At 43.9% G+C, this 16,745-nt stretch overlaps 1 protein-coding gene across 3 annotated transcripts in view; it reads left to right on the top strand.

Annotated features, from left to right (window-relative positions):
* LOC122553107 overlaps positions 1-16,745 on the top strand; it is a 141,649-nt gene that overhangs the window by 101,550 nt on the left and 23,354 nt on the right. For 2 of the 3 annotated variants that reach the window (XM_043696654.1, XM_043696653.1), the window contains exons 9-10: positions 1,625-1,785; positions 13,307-13,376. In XM_043696654.1, coding sequence (XP_043552589.1) covers positions 1,625-1,785; positions 13,307-13,376 — 231 coding nt within the window. Of the gene's footprint in view, positions 1-1,624; positions 1,786-13,306; positions 13,377-13,771; positions 13,966-16,745 lie in introns of those variants that run through there. The other variant, XM_043696655.1, reaches the window with a different exon arrangement.

Below are 16,745 nucleotides of genomic sequence, written 5' to 3'. Positions count from 1 at the left end.
CTGAAGTCATATATAAAGTCTATGAAGTCATCCCTCAGTCTCTGATGTTCCAGGGAAAATAGGCCCAGCCTATTCAGCCCCTCCCTATGGCTCAAACTCTCCAACCCTGGCAACATCCTTGCAAATCTTTTCTGAACCATTTCGAGTTTCACAGCATCCTTCCTACAGGAGGGAGCCCAGATTTGCATGCAATATTCCAACAGTGGCCTAACCAATGTCCTGTACAGCCGCAACATGACCTCCCAACTCCTGTACTAGTACTCTGACCAATAAAGGTAAGTGTGCCAAATACCTTCCCACCACCCATGGCCAATTTACGTGGGACTCCATTTCCGGTGGTCAGGATCTGGAATGATTTGTTTGAGAACTGTAATGGTGTGAGGTTCAGTTCTAGATTTCAAAAGAGAATTGGATAATCATCTGAACAGAATTTATGTGCAGGTCTGTGGGGAAAGGGTTGGAGAGGGGGATTAGATGAGTTTCTTTTACACAGAGCCAACACATACCCAGTAGACTGAATGGCCTCCTTCTGTGCTCTATCTGATCTATGATTCAGGAGGTAGAAGTATGTTGCAATGGGCCACAGAGAACATACGCACACCACTGTTTTTAAAAGGTTGAAGACAGTGTTTGCCACTTGTTTCATACAATCTAAGAGTTTCTCAGTTGTCCGGCTGAAAACCTTCAGTGCTTCTTTTCTCTTGTGTCCAATTATTGCAAATGCATCTCACAACCTACATAAACAGCCTACATCCACATTGTGGCATTAGGTAATAAACACTCCAAGTTGCTTTAGAAACTGGAGAAATGAAAACTCCAAGCCAGGTAAGAAGAAAGGTAACCTGTGTGTGCACGGAAGAGTTTCCAGCCTCTTGAAGATGGATAAAAAATTATGGTGATGAGAAATTTAGGGAGGGTCTTCTAAACGGTCACGTGGGGTGGAAGGGAGCCAGTGAGCACCAATAGATGTACTTTCTTCCTTGTAATCACGTAAGCATTCAATAATTTTGAACATTAACTGAGAGCCTGAACCTTTCTTGGAAATGGAGACAGAAATGTCCAGCTGTGTTTTTATCAATTTTCACCTGAGGTAAAGATCTAGCTTTACTTGGTTCCTTGGGAATGAATGGCAGGTCGCGTTCCGTGGAAGCTTCAAGAATTTAATTGAAAGGCTTGTGTTCGCAGAAGGATAATTACAGAGTAATTATTTGTGGGCGGCACGGTGGCACAGTGGTTAGTACTGCTGCCTCACAGCGCCAGAGACCCGGGTTCAATTCCCGACTCAGGCGACTGACTGTGTGGAGTTTGCACATTCTCCCCGTGTCTGCGTGGGTTTCCTCCGGGTGCTCCGGTTTCCTCCCACAGTCCAAAGATGTGCAGGTCAGGTGAATTGGCCATGCTAAATTGCCCGTAGCGTTAGGTAAAAGGGGTAAATGTAGGGGAATGGGTGGGTTGCGCTTCGGCGGGTCGGTGTGGACTTGTTGGGCCGAAGGGCCTGTTTCCACACTGTAAGTAATCTAAAAAAAAAGTAGTGGATTTTTGAATATAGAGAAACTGTGTTGCCTGAAGTCAATGACCAAACGATATAAATGATCTCAGATTGATAGCTAATCTTGCCTTTCAGATTCTTCACACTTGCTTCATTTCAAATCTGTCTCAGGATACACTGAGCGTGGTTTCCCCGAATATCTAACACCGAGACTCAACCTAACTTTGGGTCACAATCTAATTTCCAAGACTTTGGAGCTGAAACAGAGGACTGATAGCAGTGACAGCACTAAACAAGTAAGAGATACACAGCATATGGAATGGATGTTGTACAGTTCAGTTACTGTTGGTGAATAATTTTTTTTAGTGTTTGTTATTATTCAGATGTAGCACAAGTTGGTTTGGATCATGAGGGTTCCTTTTTAATATGTATTCATTCATGCTTATCCATAAGAGTCGATAGAGTGTGGTGCTGGAAAAAGCACAGCAAGTCAGGCAGCATCTGAGAAGCAGGAGAGTTGACGTTTCAGCAGGACCCTTCATCAGGACCTGACTCTGCTGTTCCCTGATGCTGCCTGACCTGTTGTGCTTTTCCAGCATCACACTGCATCAACTCTGACTCTCCAGAATTTGTAGTCCTCATCTTCTCCATATTTATCCATAATCAAACTTTAAAACAGATATCAACTTTATTCTTCACAAAAGTAGGCGATTTCTTTCTTACATGCTTTTAGATAAACGATTTTGAAGATAAATATTACACTTCATTTTAATTAAGTATTTAATACTTAGTACTTAAATGTAGGAGGTTGCTTGGAAAGTTTGCATGACAGTTTTTCAGGTGGTAAAGAGTGAGGAGGTTAGCTGTAAACTGCAGGACAATGGCAATGGACTGGTCAGGTGGAAAGTGTGAGGTATTGCAGTTAGTCAGAACGAATAAGGCAAGGGATTACAATATGTACGTTAGGGCCTTAAAAAGTACTGAAGATCAGAGGAACATTGGTGTGCTATCCACAGATCCCTGAAGGTAGCAGGGTAAGTGGATAAGGTGGTTACGAAGGGAATTGGGATTTGTGCCGTTATTAGCTGAGGCAATGAAAATAAAAGGGGGGATGGGCAGAAGCTCAGTGGCTAGCACTGCTGCCTTACAGCGCCAGGACCCAGATACAATTCCAGCCTTGGGTGGCTGCGTGGAATTTGTACATTCTCCCTGAGTTTGTGTGGGTTTCCTCCCACAGTCCGAAGATGTGCAGGTTAGGTGGATTGGCCTTGGGAAATTGCCAATAGTGTTCAGGGATGTGTAGGCTAGGTTTATTAATCGGGGTAAATGTAGAATAATAGGGTAGTGGAATGAGTCTGGGTGAGATACTCTTCAGAGGGTCAGTGTGCCCTTGTTGGGTCAGATGGCCTGTCTGCACACAGTGGGGATTCTATGGTAAGGTTCTATGAAAAGCAAGGTGATTATGCTGGAGTTGTACAAGATGCTGGTTTGCCTGAAACTGGTGTGCAATTCTGATCATCACATTATAGGAAGGATGCGATTGCACTCGAGAGGGTTTAGAGGAGATTTACCAGGATGTTGCCTGGGCTAGAAGGTCTAAGCTATGAGGAAAGATTGGACAGGCTGGGTAGTTTTCCTTAGAGTAGCAAAGGTTGAGGGAGGACCTGCTAGGGATGTATAAGATTATGAGGGGCAGAGATGGGATGGATAGGGAGATACTTGCTCCAAAGCAGAGAGTTCAATAAGCAGCAGGTATGGATTTAAGGTAAGAGGTAGATGACTAACTAGAACATTCAGGAGAATTTTTTCTCAGGAGGTGATAGGAGTTAGGAACTTATTGCCTGAAAGAGGGGTTGAGTCAGAAATTCTCACAGCATTTAGACTGCATTTAGATAGTCACTTGCTTTTCCACAGCCTCCAGGGCAATGGACCAAGAGCAGGAGAATGGCATTCATGCTGTCAGATCTTTGTGGATTTGGATTGGACATGATGGGCCAAATGTCCTCCTTCTGTGTTGTAATGATCCAAAAGATAAGTTTAATAATAGATTCGAGAATGGAGTGTTAAGAGGGAAAATCTAAATCAATCAATTAAATATAAGACACCTAATCCTCTTTATTGGAAAATATCACATTCTGTCATGATGGGTCTGCATGAAGTGAACAAAATCAGTAAAACAACTCACTGTCTTTGCCAGACGGAAGTTGTCCAAATCTATTTCCCTTTCCGGTCAACTTTGTTCCTTAGTGATGTTGGGGTGATGATGGTGTGGTGGTAATGTCAATGGGCTGGCAATCCAGGGTAAAGCTCTGGGTTCACATCCCACACTGGCAATTTAAATTCAATTAATAAATCTGGATTTGAAAACCAGTCTCAGTGACGGTGACCGTGGTTGTAAAAAGGCATCTGGTTCACTAATTTGCTCGGAGGAAGGAAATCTGCTACAATCTTACTTAGAATCACAGAATCCCTGGGCTGTGGAAGTAGGCCATTTGGCCCATCATGTCCACACCGCTCCTCCGAAGAGCATTCGACCCAGACGTGTCCCCCTACCATATCTCTGTAACCTTGCATTTCCCATGGCTAATCCACCTAGCCCGTACATCCCTGGACACTATGGGGCAATTTAGCATGGCCAATCCACACCAACCTACACTACTTTGGATTTGGTCCAGACCTGCAGTGTCGTGGTTAACTCTTAACTGCCCTCTGGAGAAAAGAACCCTGCAATTTTCTCAGTTCAGGGGCAATTAGGATGCCGACTTTGCCAGTGATGCATTGAAAGAGGTAAAACAAACCTGCTTTATTACAGCTGCTTCCAGTTCTCCCTTCACCCTCTGGCTTCTGTTTCACAATGACATGGAGGGAAAGGATCAGGGAATGCTGCCCAGGAGAAGACTGCAGAGGGGATTTACTGGGACAGTGTCAGGCATCAAACGTATTAGCTGTGTGAGACACTGGAGAAAGAGGGGTTGTTCGCTGACCAGAGAAGCATAGTGCAAAGCAAAGCACAGTACATGTGCCTTTGACGTGAATTATATCCACATAAATAACATGGTTGATTACAAATGCACATGTCCAATTATTCCTGTCCTTCCAAACCCCCTCTTCACCTGAAGACAATATGTGGTCTTCACTCCTCGTTCGCAACACGGTGTGAGATTGATTAATTGTAGCACTTTGTATAAACCCTGTCTGTTCTAAACAAATGAGAAGATCACAGTGGGCTGAATAAAGCCAACAGCTTTAATCCCAAAAATAGACTGATGGAAGATGAAACAAAGGTTATGGAAATATCAATCTCCCATAAATCCTCTTGGAAATGTAGCATTTACATTAACTATCCTGCAAATGCTGTGCCATACATACTTATGAAAAATAAAAGTAATTCACTGACACAGGCATCTAATAAAGAAATAAAAGCCCTCCTCAATTTATTTTCTTAATTTAAAATGATTAAAACATGACTATATCTTAATGTGAACTATTGCATTTTCAATTTTAGACATCAGGGTAGACACTTATATTAATATTCTTTACATTAGAATTGTAAGGCATTTGTGGCACACAAAGAGGTCACTGACCCATTGTGTCTGAGCTGGCCACAGTATAATCCACCCAGTCCAGTCCCACTGTACAGCATTTAGTCATAGAGTCATACAGCACAGAAACAGACCCTTCGGCCCAACTCGTCCATGCTGACCAGGTTTCCTAAACTGAACTAGTCCCATTTGCCTCCATTTGGCCCATATCCCTCTAAACCTTTTCCTAGCCATTTACCTGTCTAAACGTCTTTGAAATGTTGTAATTGTGCCCACCTCTACCACTCCCTCTGGCAGCTCATTCCACACATGCACCACCCTCTGTGTGAAAAAGTTGCTCTGTAGGTCCCGTCTAAGTCTTTCCTCCTTATCTTAAACCTATGCCTGCTGGTTTTAGACTCCTCCACTCCAGGGAAAAGACCTTAATATTTACCCTATCCATGCCCCTCATGATTTTATAAACCTCTATAAGGTCATCCCTCAGCCTCTGACGTGCCAGGTTAAAAATGTCCTAGCCTATCCACCCTCTTGTTATAACCCAAACCCTCCAGTCTCAGTAACATCCTTGTAAATCTTTTTTGCACCTTTTCCAGTTTAATAACATCCTTCCTATAGCAGGGTAATTAGAAATGCATGCCGTACTCTAAATGTGGCCTGACCAATGTCTTGTACATCTGTAACATGACGTCTCAACTCCTGTAATGAATGCTGTGACTGATGAAGGCTAGTGTGCCAAACACCTTCTTCAACTCCCTGTCTACTTGTGACACCACTTTCTAGGAAATATGAACCTGCACCCCTAGGTCTCTCTGTTCCCTACCATTAACTGTGTAAGTCCTACCCTGGTTTGCATTACCAAAATACCTCACATTTATCTGAATTAAACTCCTTAGCCATCTGGCCAAGATCCCATTGTACTCTTAGACAGCTTTCTTCACTGTCCACTACACCACCCATTTTGGTGTCATCCACATGCCCCCTATGTTCTCATCCATGTCATTTCTATAAATGACGGACAACAGTGGACCCAGCACCAATCCTTGCGGCACTTCACTGGTCACAGGCCTCCAGTCTGAAAAACAACCTTCCACCACCTCCTTCTGTCTCCTACTGTCAGACCAGTTTTGTACCCAATTTCTGTAGTCTGCAGGTTACAACACTTAAGGTGCAGATCCTGCACCCCTTGTAAGTGAATCAAAGATTTCTGCCTTTCAGGCAGTGTGTTCCAGACCCCTATCACCCTCACTGTCCTCTAACGTTTCTGCAGATCACTTTAAATCTATGCCCCCAGTCACTGGCTTCTCTGCTTAATACATTGGCCCTTTGCATCTACTCAATGCAAGCCCCGGTGAATCTTAGCACCATAAGACCATAAGACATAGGAATGGAAGTAAGGCCATTCAGCCCATCGAGTCCACTCTGCCATTCAATCATGGCTGATGGGCATTTCAATGCCATTTACCCGCACTCTCCCCGTAGCCCTTAATTCCTTGTGAGGTTAAGAATTTATCAATCTCTACCCTGAAGACATTTAACGTCCCGGCCTCCACTGCACTTCGTGGCAATGAATTTCACAGGCCCACCACTCTCTGGCTGAAGAAATGTCTCCTCATTTCCGTTCTAAATTGACCCCCACTAATTCTAAGGCTGTGCACACAGGTCCTAGTATCCCCACCTAACGGAAACAAATTCCCAGCGCCCGCCCTTTCTAAGCCATGAATTATCTTGAAAGTTCCCATTAGATCTCCCTCAACCTTCTAAACTCTAATGAAGACAATCCCAGGATCCTCAGCCGTTATCGTATGTCAGGCCTACCATTCCAGGGATCATCCGTGTGAATCCCTGTTGGACATGCTCCAGTGCCACTATGTCCTCCTTGAGATGTGGGGCCCAAAACTGGACACAGTATTCTAAATGGGGCCCAACCAGAGCTTTATAAATTCTCAGTAGCACATCGCTGCTTTTACATTCCAACTCAATCTTGTACCCCTCAATCAAATCTCCCTCCCATCTTCCTGACCCACACCAGCTCCCGTGCTCCAGAGAGAACAACCCCAGACAACCCACCTTTTTCTCAGAGCTGGGCATTTTTACAGACTGGGCAACATCTTTGTAAATCACCTCTTTAGTAAATTACTATTTAAGTATTAAGAATAAAAAGGACTGACCTACTTGATCATGTAATTTGTTTCACCCTCCTCCAAGGCCTCATGCTGGCTTTTTTATTTAGTTTGCAATTCCACCTCCTATGGTATTGCTCATGGGAAGACAGGAGCACTCCTCAGATTTAGAAAGAATGGAGTTTTACTGTGGATTCTTTGGATCTATGTGCAAGCTCAGACCAAACAGCTCAGTTTCCTTTAAACAAGAAGTACATGGCGTGGCTACAGAACAGCATACTCTGAGCTATACTCATTCCAACATCCTAGCAGAGACTTTTCACATGGCTACTGCTATGATCCTAGCTGTTAGTACAACTGGACAAGTCAGATTGCAGAGTGAAATCTGCCTTGATAGATCATATGTGTTCTCTGTTGTTTAGTGAGTCAATGCGGCAGTTAGTGACTAAGTATTGTGTTCAGTTTTGGTCACCTTGCTATAGGAAGGATGTTATTAACCTGGAAAGAGTTCAGAAGAAATTTACAAGGACGTTGTCAGGACTCAATGGCCTGAGTTATCGGGAGAGGTTGGATAAGCTAGGACTTTTTTCTTTAGAGGGTAAGATACTGAGAGGGGACCTTATAGAGGTGTATAAGATCATGAGAGGCATGGTTAGGGTGAATGCATTCAGCCTTTTTCCGGGAGTTGGGGAATTGAGGACTGGAGGGCATCAGTTTAAGGTTAGATGGGAAAGAATAAAAGGGAATCTGAGGGGCAACTTTTTTTACACAAAGTGTGGTACGCATATGGGATGAGTAATGTAATCTAATCTAATCACAGCTGCCAGCGGAAGTGATTGAGGCGGGTACATTTACAACATTTAAAAGGCATTTGGACAAATACATGGATAGGAAAGGTTTAGAGGGATATGGGGCAAGTGCAGGGAACTGGGGTTAGTGTGGATGGACATTTTGGTTGACATGGACCAGTTTGGACCAAAAGGCCTGTTTCTGTGCTGTGGGACTCTATGACATACTCATGAGAGGCTGCAGATTTTCTTTAAGAACAGAACACAAAATTTATCACACCTAACTAAAAATAAGACAAACGAAGCTCTCTAAAAAGTGTGACTATTAGAATGATCTCAAAGCATGCAGCAGAACAAACATCCAACCTGGTCCCTGACACCATCCAGTATAGAGACTCAAGTTCAGAGAAATTACACCTCCATCCTCTCCACTCTCCCCATCCACCACCTCCCAACATTTCAACTCTTTAGGGATCCTGACAGTTTCTTTGCTGTTTGTATTATTTAATAACTAATATCATACTTGGAACATAGGAGCTGGATGAGGCCATTCAACCCATCATGACAATTCTATAAGATAGTGGGCTCATCTGCTTGCGGTCTCAACTCCACTTTCTAGTTTGTCCCTCCACAGCCCTTAACTTCCGTATCTGGTAAACATTTGTCCAACCCAACCCTGAATAAGCTCAATGAAGCACTGCATTCTAGGAACAACATTCCACTGATTAATAACTCCCTGAAAAAGAAACATTCTCTTCGTTTCCCTCTTAAACCGTGTCCCCTAGTCCTCTTCAAGTTCTTCCACTGGTGCCTCCCACAAGAGGAAACCTTCCTCCTGTATCCACAATATCAAGTCCCCTCTTTCTTACTAGTGACTTCTTTCATAGGAACTGAGATACTGCGCTGTCAGAGGCGATGTCTTTCAGATGAGATGTGAGAGGGAGGTCCTGTCAACACTCTCCAGAGAATGTAAAAGAGTCCATGGCACTCTTTTGAAAATGAACAGTGGATATTCCTAGTGTCTCAGCCAAATAATTGTCCCTCAATCTAACACCACAAAATCAGATTATCTGGGCATTATCATAGAATGCCTATAGTGTGGAAATAGGCCGTTTGGCCCATCGAGTCCATACCAACCCTCCAAGCAGTACCCCACCCAGACCGACACTCCCTACCCTATCCCTGTAACCATGCATTTCCTATGGCTAATCCACCTAACCTGCACATTCCTGAACACTATAGGCAATTTAGCATGGCCAATCCACCCTAACCTGCACATCTTTGGAATGTGGGAGGAAACTGGAGCCCCTGGAGGAAACCCACATGTGTTTGCATTGGTTTGCCATGTGTGGGATTATCATGGGTGGGTTTGCCATATGTGGGATTACCATGTGTGGGTTTACCATGCATGAGTTTACCATGCGTGGGATTACCATGCATGGGATTACCATGCGTGGGATTACCATGTGTGGGATTGCCATGAGTGGGTTCACCATGTGGGGGATTACCATGCATGGGTTTACCATGTGGGGGATCACCATGCGTGGGTTTACCATGTATGTGTTTGCCATGTATGGGTTTGCCATGTGTGGGTTTACCATGGGTGGGATTACCATGTGTGGGTTTGCCATGTATGGGTTTGCCATGTATGGGTTTGCCATGTGTGGGATAACCATGTGTGGAATTACCATGCTGGGTTTGCCTTGTGTGGGATTACCATAGGTGGGTTTACTATGGGTGGCTTTATCATCTGTGGGATTACCATAAATGGGATCTTGCTGTGTGCCAGTCAGCTGCTGTGTTTCTAATGTTACAACAGTGTCAACATGACTAACCTGTATCTGCAGGTTAACTGACCCTTTGTGACACTGCAAAATGTCTCATACAGTTGACACAAATCATTAGCGATGAACTGAAAAAGATTCTCATCAATTCCATTGATTGATTAGTTCCAGAAATGCTCTCTTGAGATGTTATTGATCCTTTTCAGTGAGAGAATCCATCATCAGTGATTGGCCATTGCTCAAGATGCAAAGTACAGACACACAGTTACTTTAGGTTAGCTGGTTAGGATATTTTTCACAAGTCACTTTATTAACTCAGTGGGTTTTGATCTTTTACCATCTCTGGCTACAGATGCTGTTTGCCCACACTGTCTGTCATTAGCCAGTCTGACTTTCAGTGTTCGATAGCTGTGTTCGAAGAGCTGAGTTTGCCATAATGTGATTAAAGGTTTCCGGTCAGATCGAGAGAACAATGAAGGCATTTCTAGTGCTGATGCTGTGTCGACTTAGTGTCTTTCCTGTTTTTGCAAAGTCAAATGAACTAAATTCACTGATTAACCAATGGACAGTCGCTCAAATGTGGACTGTAACATAGGAAAAGTCAAATTCTAAATGAAACTTCAACATATCAGATGATTACTTGGATAGAAAGAGTGTGCAAGGGTATTGGGGAAAGGCAAGGGATTGAAACTAGGGAATGATGCTCGTTTGAAGAGCCAGTGCTGGCACAATGGACCGAATGGCCTCCTGCACCATAACATTCAGTGAAATTTCAATTCAAGTGCCGTTTTGGGGAGAGGGACTCTAAGGTCCACAGTGCCCTCAGGTTACTAAAGACCTCAAGGATGTATCCATGGGCAGTATGCCACCTCTCGATGTACACTTAGACATAGACGGAACATCTGAACATTACCAGGCAGGCAGGTCTAACAATCCCCTACATGGCTTGTTCTCCAGACATGGTAATGACTCTCTTGGCCAAGCCCAGGGGAGGTCCCTCCAATTTGTAGCCCTTGCCCCACACCCCTTCCTCCTCACTGTGGGCGCAGAGATCAGGAGCACAGGCCTGAGATGCTAGGAAATCATCAAAAATTAACATCAGGGCTGCAACCTTGTACTGCCAAAGTAAATATGGAGAGCAGACTCTTTTTTTAAATACCCAAACTAACCTCTTCAGAGATGTTCTGGCTCCTAGTTCAGAGGTTGGGACATTACCATACACCATTAGAGCCCTTCAGAACTCAGGCTCCTTCAGGCCACAGAAAATATAAGCTGTCCTCGATAATTGAGTGTGTTTGTGTGCACGCTGAGAATAGCTGATGTGAATTGCTGCAAGGCTGGGCCATATATGGACACACACACACACAAATACACACACAGACACGCGGTTGATGATGCCCTCCAGCACATCTTCTCCACTTCCCGCACCTCTGCACTTGACCCCACCCCTCTCAACGCAAGAAGGACAGAACCCCCTGGTCCTTACCTTGCACCCCAACCTCCGCGTACATCGCATCATCCTTCTCCACTTCCATCACCTCCAAACGGACCCCACCACCAGACATACATTTCCCTCCCTACCCCTATCAATGTTCTGAAAAGACCGTTTCCTCTGCAACTCCCTCATCAGGTCTACACCCCCACCAACCCATACCCCCCCACTCCTGGCACCTTTCCTGCCATCACAGGAAGTGCAAAACCTGTGCCCACACCACTCCCCTCACCTCCGTCCAAGGCCCCAAGGGATCCTTCCACCTCCGTCAGAAATTTACCCTGTATCTCTACCAATGTCATCTGCTGCATCCGTTGCACCCAGTGTGGTCTCCTCTACACTGGGGAGACAGGACGCCTGCTTGCAGATCGTTTCAGAGAACATCTCTGGGCCACCTGCAACCACCAACCCCACCGCCCCCTGGATGAACACTTTAACTCCCCCTCCAACTCCGTCAAGGACATACAGGTCCTGGGCCTCCTCCATCGCCAAACCGTTACCACCCGACACCTGGAGGAGGAACGCCTCATTTTTCGCCTTGGGACCCTGCAACCACATGGGATAAATGTGGATTTCAACGGCTTCCCGTCGATTTTCCTGCTCCTTGAATGCTGCCTGACCTGCTGTGCTTTTCCAGCACCACACTCACCACACACACACACACACACACACACACACACACACACCTAACCGAGAAGGGACTGGTCTGCCCGAGGTAAATGTGATGCTGCATTGGGTTTTTAGTATTGAACTTTGTGAATGTACCAATGTGAAAGACATGTCAACTCCTTCCTCTTCCCTTCCCAAATGGATGTTTACCACATTAACACTCAGTTCATTAAAAGCATCTTTGTAATTATTCCTGACTTGCAGCCAACACTTATATGAAACTTCTTGTTCCTTTATGTCCATTAATCTTCCTGTTTCATTGAAACCATTATCACCACTCGACCTAGCTTAGACCTTCTTATATATTTAATGAACATTTTTACACAGACTGAATCTCTTGCTATTAGCCTGAATTTCATCACCTGAACACAGATTTTTCATTAATTTCCCAATTAATAAATGTTCCTTTTGATTAATATACAAGCACGAAAAGATGTATTTTTTAGTTCTTTCAGGAGATGTGGACATTGTTGGCAAGGTCAAAGATACAAACTCATAACAACATGAGAGGTATGAGCAGGAGTAGGCCATTTCGACCATCGAGCCTTCCCTGCCATCTTATGATGATGGCTCATCTTGGGATCAGCTGCACTTTCCTGCCCACCCTTGTTTGAGGGAAAGAATTTCTCTTCAGCTCAGTCTTAAATGATCAGCCCCTTATCCAGAAACTGGGCCCCTCCCCAGCTCATGTTTCATATTCCTGACAACCAGAAGTAATCTCTCAGTGTCTGCTCTATCAAGGTCCCTTCCGAATCTTGTATGTTTCAATGTGATCACCATTCATTCTTCTAAACTCCAGAGAATTCAGGTCCAATTTGCTCAGCCTCCCTTCATTGTGCACAACCCCCTCATCACAGGGACTAATCTTTTGCATTGTTACCTCAACACAAGTACTTCCCTCCATAAATGTGGAAATCTAAAACTGCTTATTGAATTTACCATGTGGTATTGCCAAAGTCCTATACAATTTTAGCAAGATGTTTTCATTCACATTTTGCAATCCCCTTGTAATGATTGAGGACACAGAAGGTGCTTTCTAAGCAGCTCCAGTGAATTTCTGCCGTGCGTCATGTAGATGGCACACACCGCTGTTACTGAGTGTCAGTGGTGGAGAGGGCTGCTCAAATGGGTCCGAGGTGGTGTCGAGATTCATATGTATTCTTGGAGCTGCAGTTATCCAGGCAGGAGTATTCCACCACACTCCTGACTCATGCCATGTAGATGGCGAACAAGTTATGGGGAATTAGGAAGTGAATTGCTGCAGAATTCCCAGCTTCTGATCTGCACATGCAGTCATTCTGTGTGTTATGTTGTGAGTCTGTTTCCAAAATGTTTCTGTAAGTTAGTAACTATTTGCAAAAGCAAGACATTGCAACAGGGAAAATTTAAATTGAAAATGCTCTGATATCTTTCTGCTTAAAGGTGCCCATTACAACTCCATCTACTGATAGTCGTGTGGCAAACGGATCGAGCAGGATGGACACGTTGAAAAGTGAGATGCACTTAAACCTTATTCTGTTTGTTTACTTATGATTATAGTATAGTTTGTACTTACATTGTTCTTTATCAGCAATTGAAAATAGATTTGTAAAGCTAAAGCTAAAGCTTCATACAACGGCATGGGCATCACTGGCAAGGCCAACATCTGTCGCCCACCACTCATTGCATCTGAACTGAGTGGCCACTTTAGAGGGAAGTTAAGAGTCTACCTCATTGCTGTGGATTTGAAGTCACCCCTAGGACAGACCAAGTAAGGGTGGCAGATTTCCCTCCCTAAAGGATATGAGTGAGCCCGATGCATATTTATGATCATTGATGGTAGTCTCGTGGTCTCCATCAGTGAGATGACTGACTCTATATGTTATTCATTGTCTTTATTTCCATCAGCTGCTGAGGAGGGATTTGAATCCATTATCTCTGTGCTATCATCTCCAAGTTGGCTCTCTGTTTGGAACAAAATAAATATCAGAACGACTACTCCTCCGCTGATTGGCTGAGCCCCACAGATTGAAATTGTTTGTTGAATTGATAGATTGAGTGTGCCTAATCCACCTAAAGCTGAACCTTTAAGAGGGCATACCTTGAACTTTTGTCACTCACTACCCAGCTAACAATGAATTAGTTCCCCATGGCTTGTTACTCAGTCTGAGGAAGCAGTGCTATAATCCAGATGTGTTATACTTGGCTCCGGTGAATGTAAACTATAAACAATCTCATTATCAAACAAAGAGCAGTCATTATTGATTCATAGATCGTAGAATCCCAGAATTTCTATAGCACAGAAGGAGGCCATTCAGTCCATCGTGCCTATACCACCTGTCCAAATGAGCATCATTACCTATGTGCTGGAGAAGGTACTGAGGGATAAAATCTATTTATACTTGGAAAAGAATGGGCTTATCAGTGATAGGCAACATGGTTTTATGTGGGGTAGATCATGCCTTACCAACTTAATAGAGTTCTTTGAGGAAGTGACCAAGTTGTTAGATGAAGAAAGGACTGTTGATGACATATACATGGACTTTAGTAAGGCGTTTGATAAGGTTCCCCATTGTAAACTAATGGAGAAAGTGAAGTCGCATGGTGTGCAGGGTGTTCTAGCGAGGTGGGTAAAGAACTGGTTGAGCAACAGGAGACAGAGAGTAGTAGTTGAAGGGAGTTTCTCGAAATGGAGAAAGGTGACCAGTGGTGTTCCACAGGGGTCAGTGTTGGGGCCTCTATTGTCTGTAATATACATAAATGATCTAGAAGAGGGCATTATTGGTCTGATCTGTAAGTTTGCAGACGACACGAAGATTGGTGGAGTAACAGAAAGCATAGGGGACTGTCAAAGAATACAGGGGAATATAGATGGACTGGAGAGTTGGGTGGAGAAGTGGCAGATGGAGTTCAATCCAGGCAAATGTGAAGTATTGCATTTTGGGAAGTCTAATTATAGAGCCAGCTATACTGTAAATGGAAGAGCCTTGGGAAAAATTGATGAACAGAGAGATCTGGGAATTCAGGTCCATTGTACCCTGAAGGTGGCTGCACAAGTGGATAGAGTGGTCAAGAAGGCATATGGTATCGGATGGGGTATTGAGTATAAGATCTGGCAGGTCATGTTAAAATTGTATAAGACATTGGTTTGGCCGCATTTAGAATATTGTGTACACTTCTGTTTGTCACATTACCAGAAGGATGTGGATGCTTTGAAAAGGATGCAGAGAAGATTTATGAGGATGTTGCCTGGTATGGAAGGTGCTAGCTATGAAGAGAGGTTGAGTAGGTTAGGTTTGTTTTCATTAGAAAAAAGGAGATTGAGGGGGGATCTGATTGAGGTCTACAAAATCATGAAGGGTATAGACAGGGTAGATAGAGATAAGCTATTTCCCAGGGTAAGGGATTCAATAATGAGAGGTCATGCATTCAAGATGAGAGGTGAAAAGTTTAAAGGGGACATACGCAGCAAGTACTTTAGACAGAGGGTGGTAGGTGCTTGGAATGTGTTGCCAGCAAAGGTAGTAGAGGCAGGCACGGTAGATTCATTTAAAGTGTGTCTGGACAGATGCATGGGTAGGTGGGGAGCAGAGGGATGCAGATGCTTAGGAATTGGGTGATAGATTTAGACAGTGGATTTGGATCGGCACAGGCTTGGAGGGCCGAAGGGCCTATTCCTGGGCTGTAAATTTTCTTTGTTCTTGTTCTTAGTGCTAAGCACCTGCCTTTTCCCCATCCCTTGTACACAAATTCTATCCAAATAACCATCTGATTCCACCACATTTCCAGGCAGCACATTCCATACCCTAACCACTAGCTGGGTGAAAATTTTTTTTTTCTCATATTGCCCTTGCTTTTTCTGCACATTGCTTTAAATTTACATCTGCTCGTTCTTGTTACTTTGATGACCAGGAACAGGTATTTTTGTCCCTATGTACACTGTCCAATCTGCTCCATCAATCACGAAGGGTTCGCTAATCCTTGTGTGTGCTTGGTATATTTCTGTTTAGAGTGTAATAACTATCCATGACTCTTGCTTGCAATGATGCTGCAGAGAAACCGGTAAATAGGATACTAGATACCAAACCTTAACCCTATGGGAGTCTAATTTCGGGGCTAGAATGGATGTTCTGTCTTGACCTGAGGTGAGATCAAAATTGAACAAATTTTACTCAGCTTCCCCATCAAGTATTCTTGTGAAAAATTGCTAACCTCTTTATCTAGAAGTCCAAATTAATAAAAATGTGAGAGGCTAGAAATTTTCAGTAGCAGTGGTGGAGGAAGGACATTAATGTACTGGTTCTGTATTATACAGAGTGTCTGGTATTCAATTATACTGACTGCTGTGGGACTGAGTCATAAACTGCTTAAAAAAAAGAGGGACATGCTGTCAGCAATTTTCATTTTGCACTCATCAGGACAGAATCACAAGAAAACCAAATTTCAAGGGGAACAATAACTAATACTGCATAAAAAGAGGGTGACTATTGGTTAGTAGATGCATCTGATGGGTAGAGGCATTGCCATGGAGAATTCAGCAGGGAATGGTTAATTGCAAATTAGACAAGTTGACTGTGATTGGTAAATGGGTAAAAAAAAGGGCTGCAGATGCTGAAAATCAGATTCTAGATTAGAGTGGTGCTGGAAAAGCACAGCAGTTCAGGAAGCATCCGAGGAGCAGTAAAATCGACGTTTCAGGCAAAAGTCCTTCATCAGGAATAGAGGCAGACTGCCTGCAGAGTGGAGGGGTAAATGAGAGGAGGGTGGGGGTGGGGAGAAAGTAGCATAGAGTACAATCGGTGAGTGGGAGAGGGGATGAAGGTGATAGGTCAGGGAGGAGGGTGGAGTGGATAGGTGGAAAGGAAGATAGGCAGGTAAGACA

The sequence above is a fragment of the Chiloscyllium plagiosum genome, chromosome 9, assembly GCF_004010195.1.
Source record: "Chiloscyllium plagiosum isolate BGI_BamShark_2017 chromosome 9, ASM401019v2, whole genome shotgun sequence".
NCBI classification, from domain to species: Eukaryota; Metazoa; Chordata; class Chondrichthyes; order Orectolobiformes; family Hemiscylliidae; genus Chiloscyllium; species Chiloscyllium plagiosum.
This window is presented reverse-complemented; position numbering and strand designations above follow the sequence as displayed.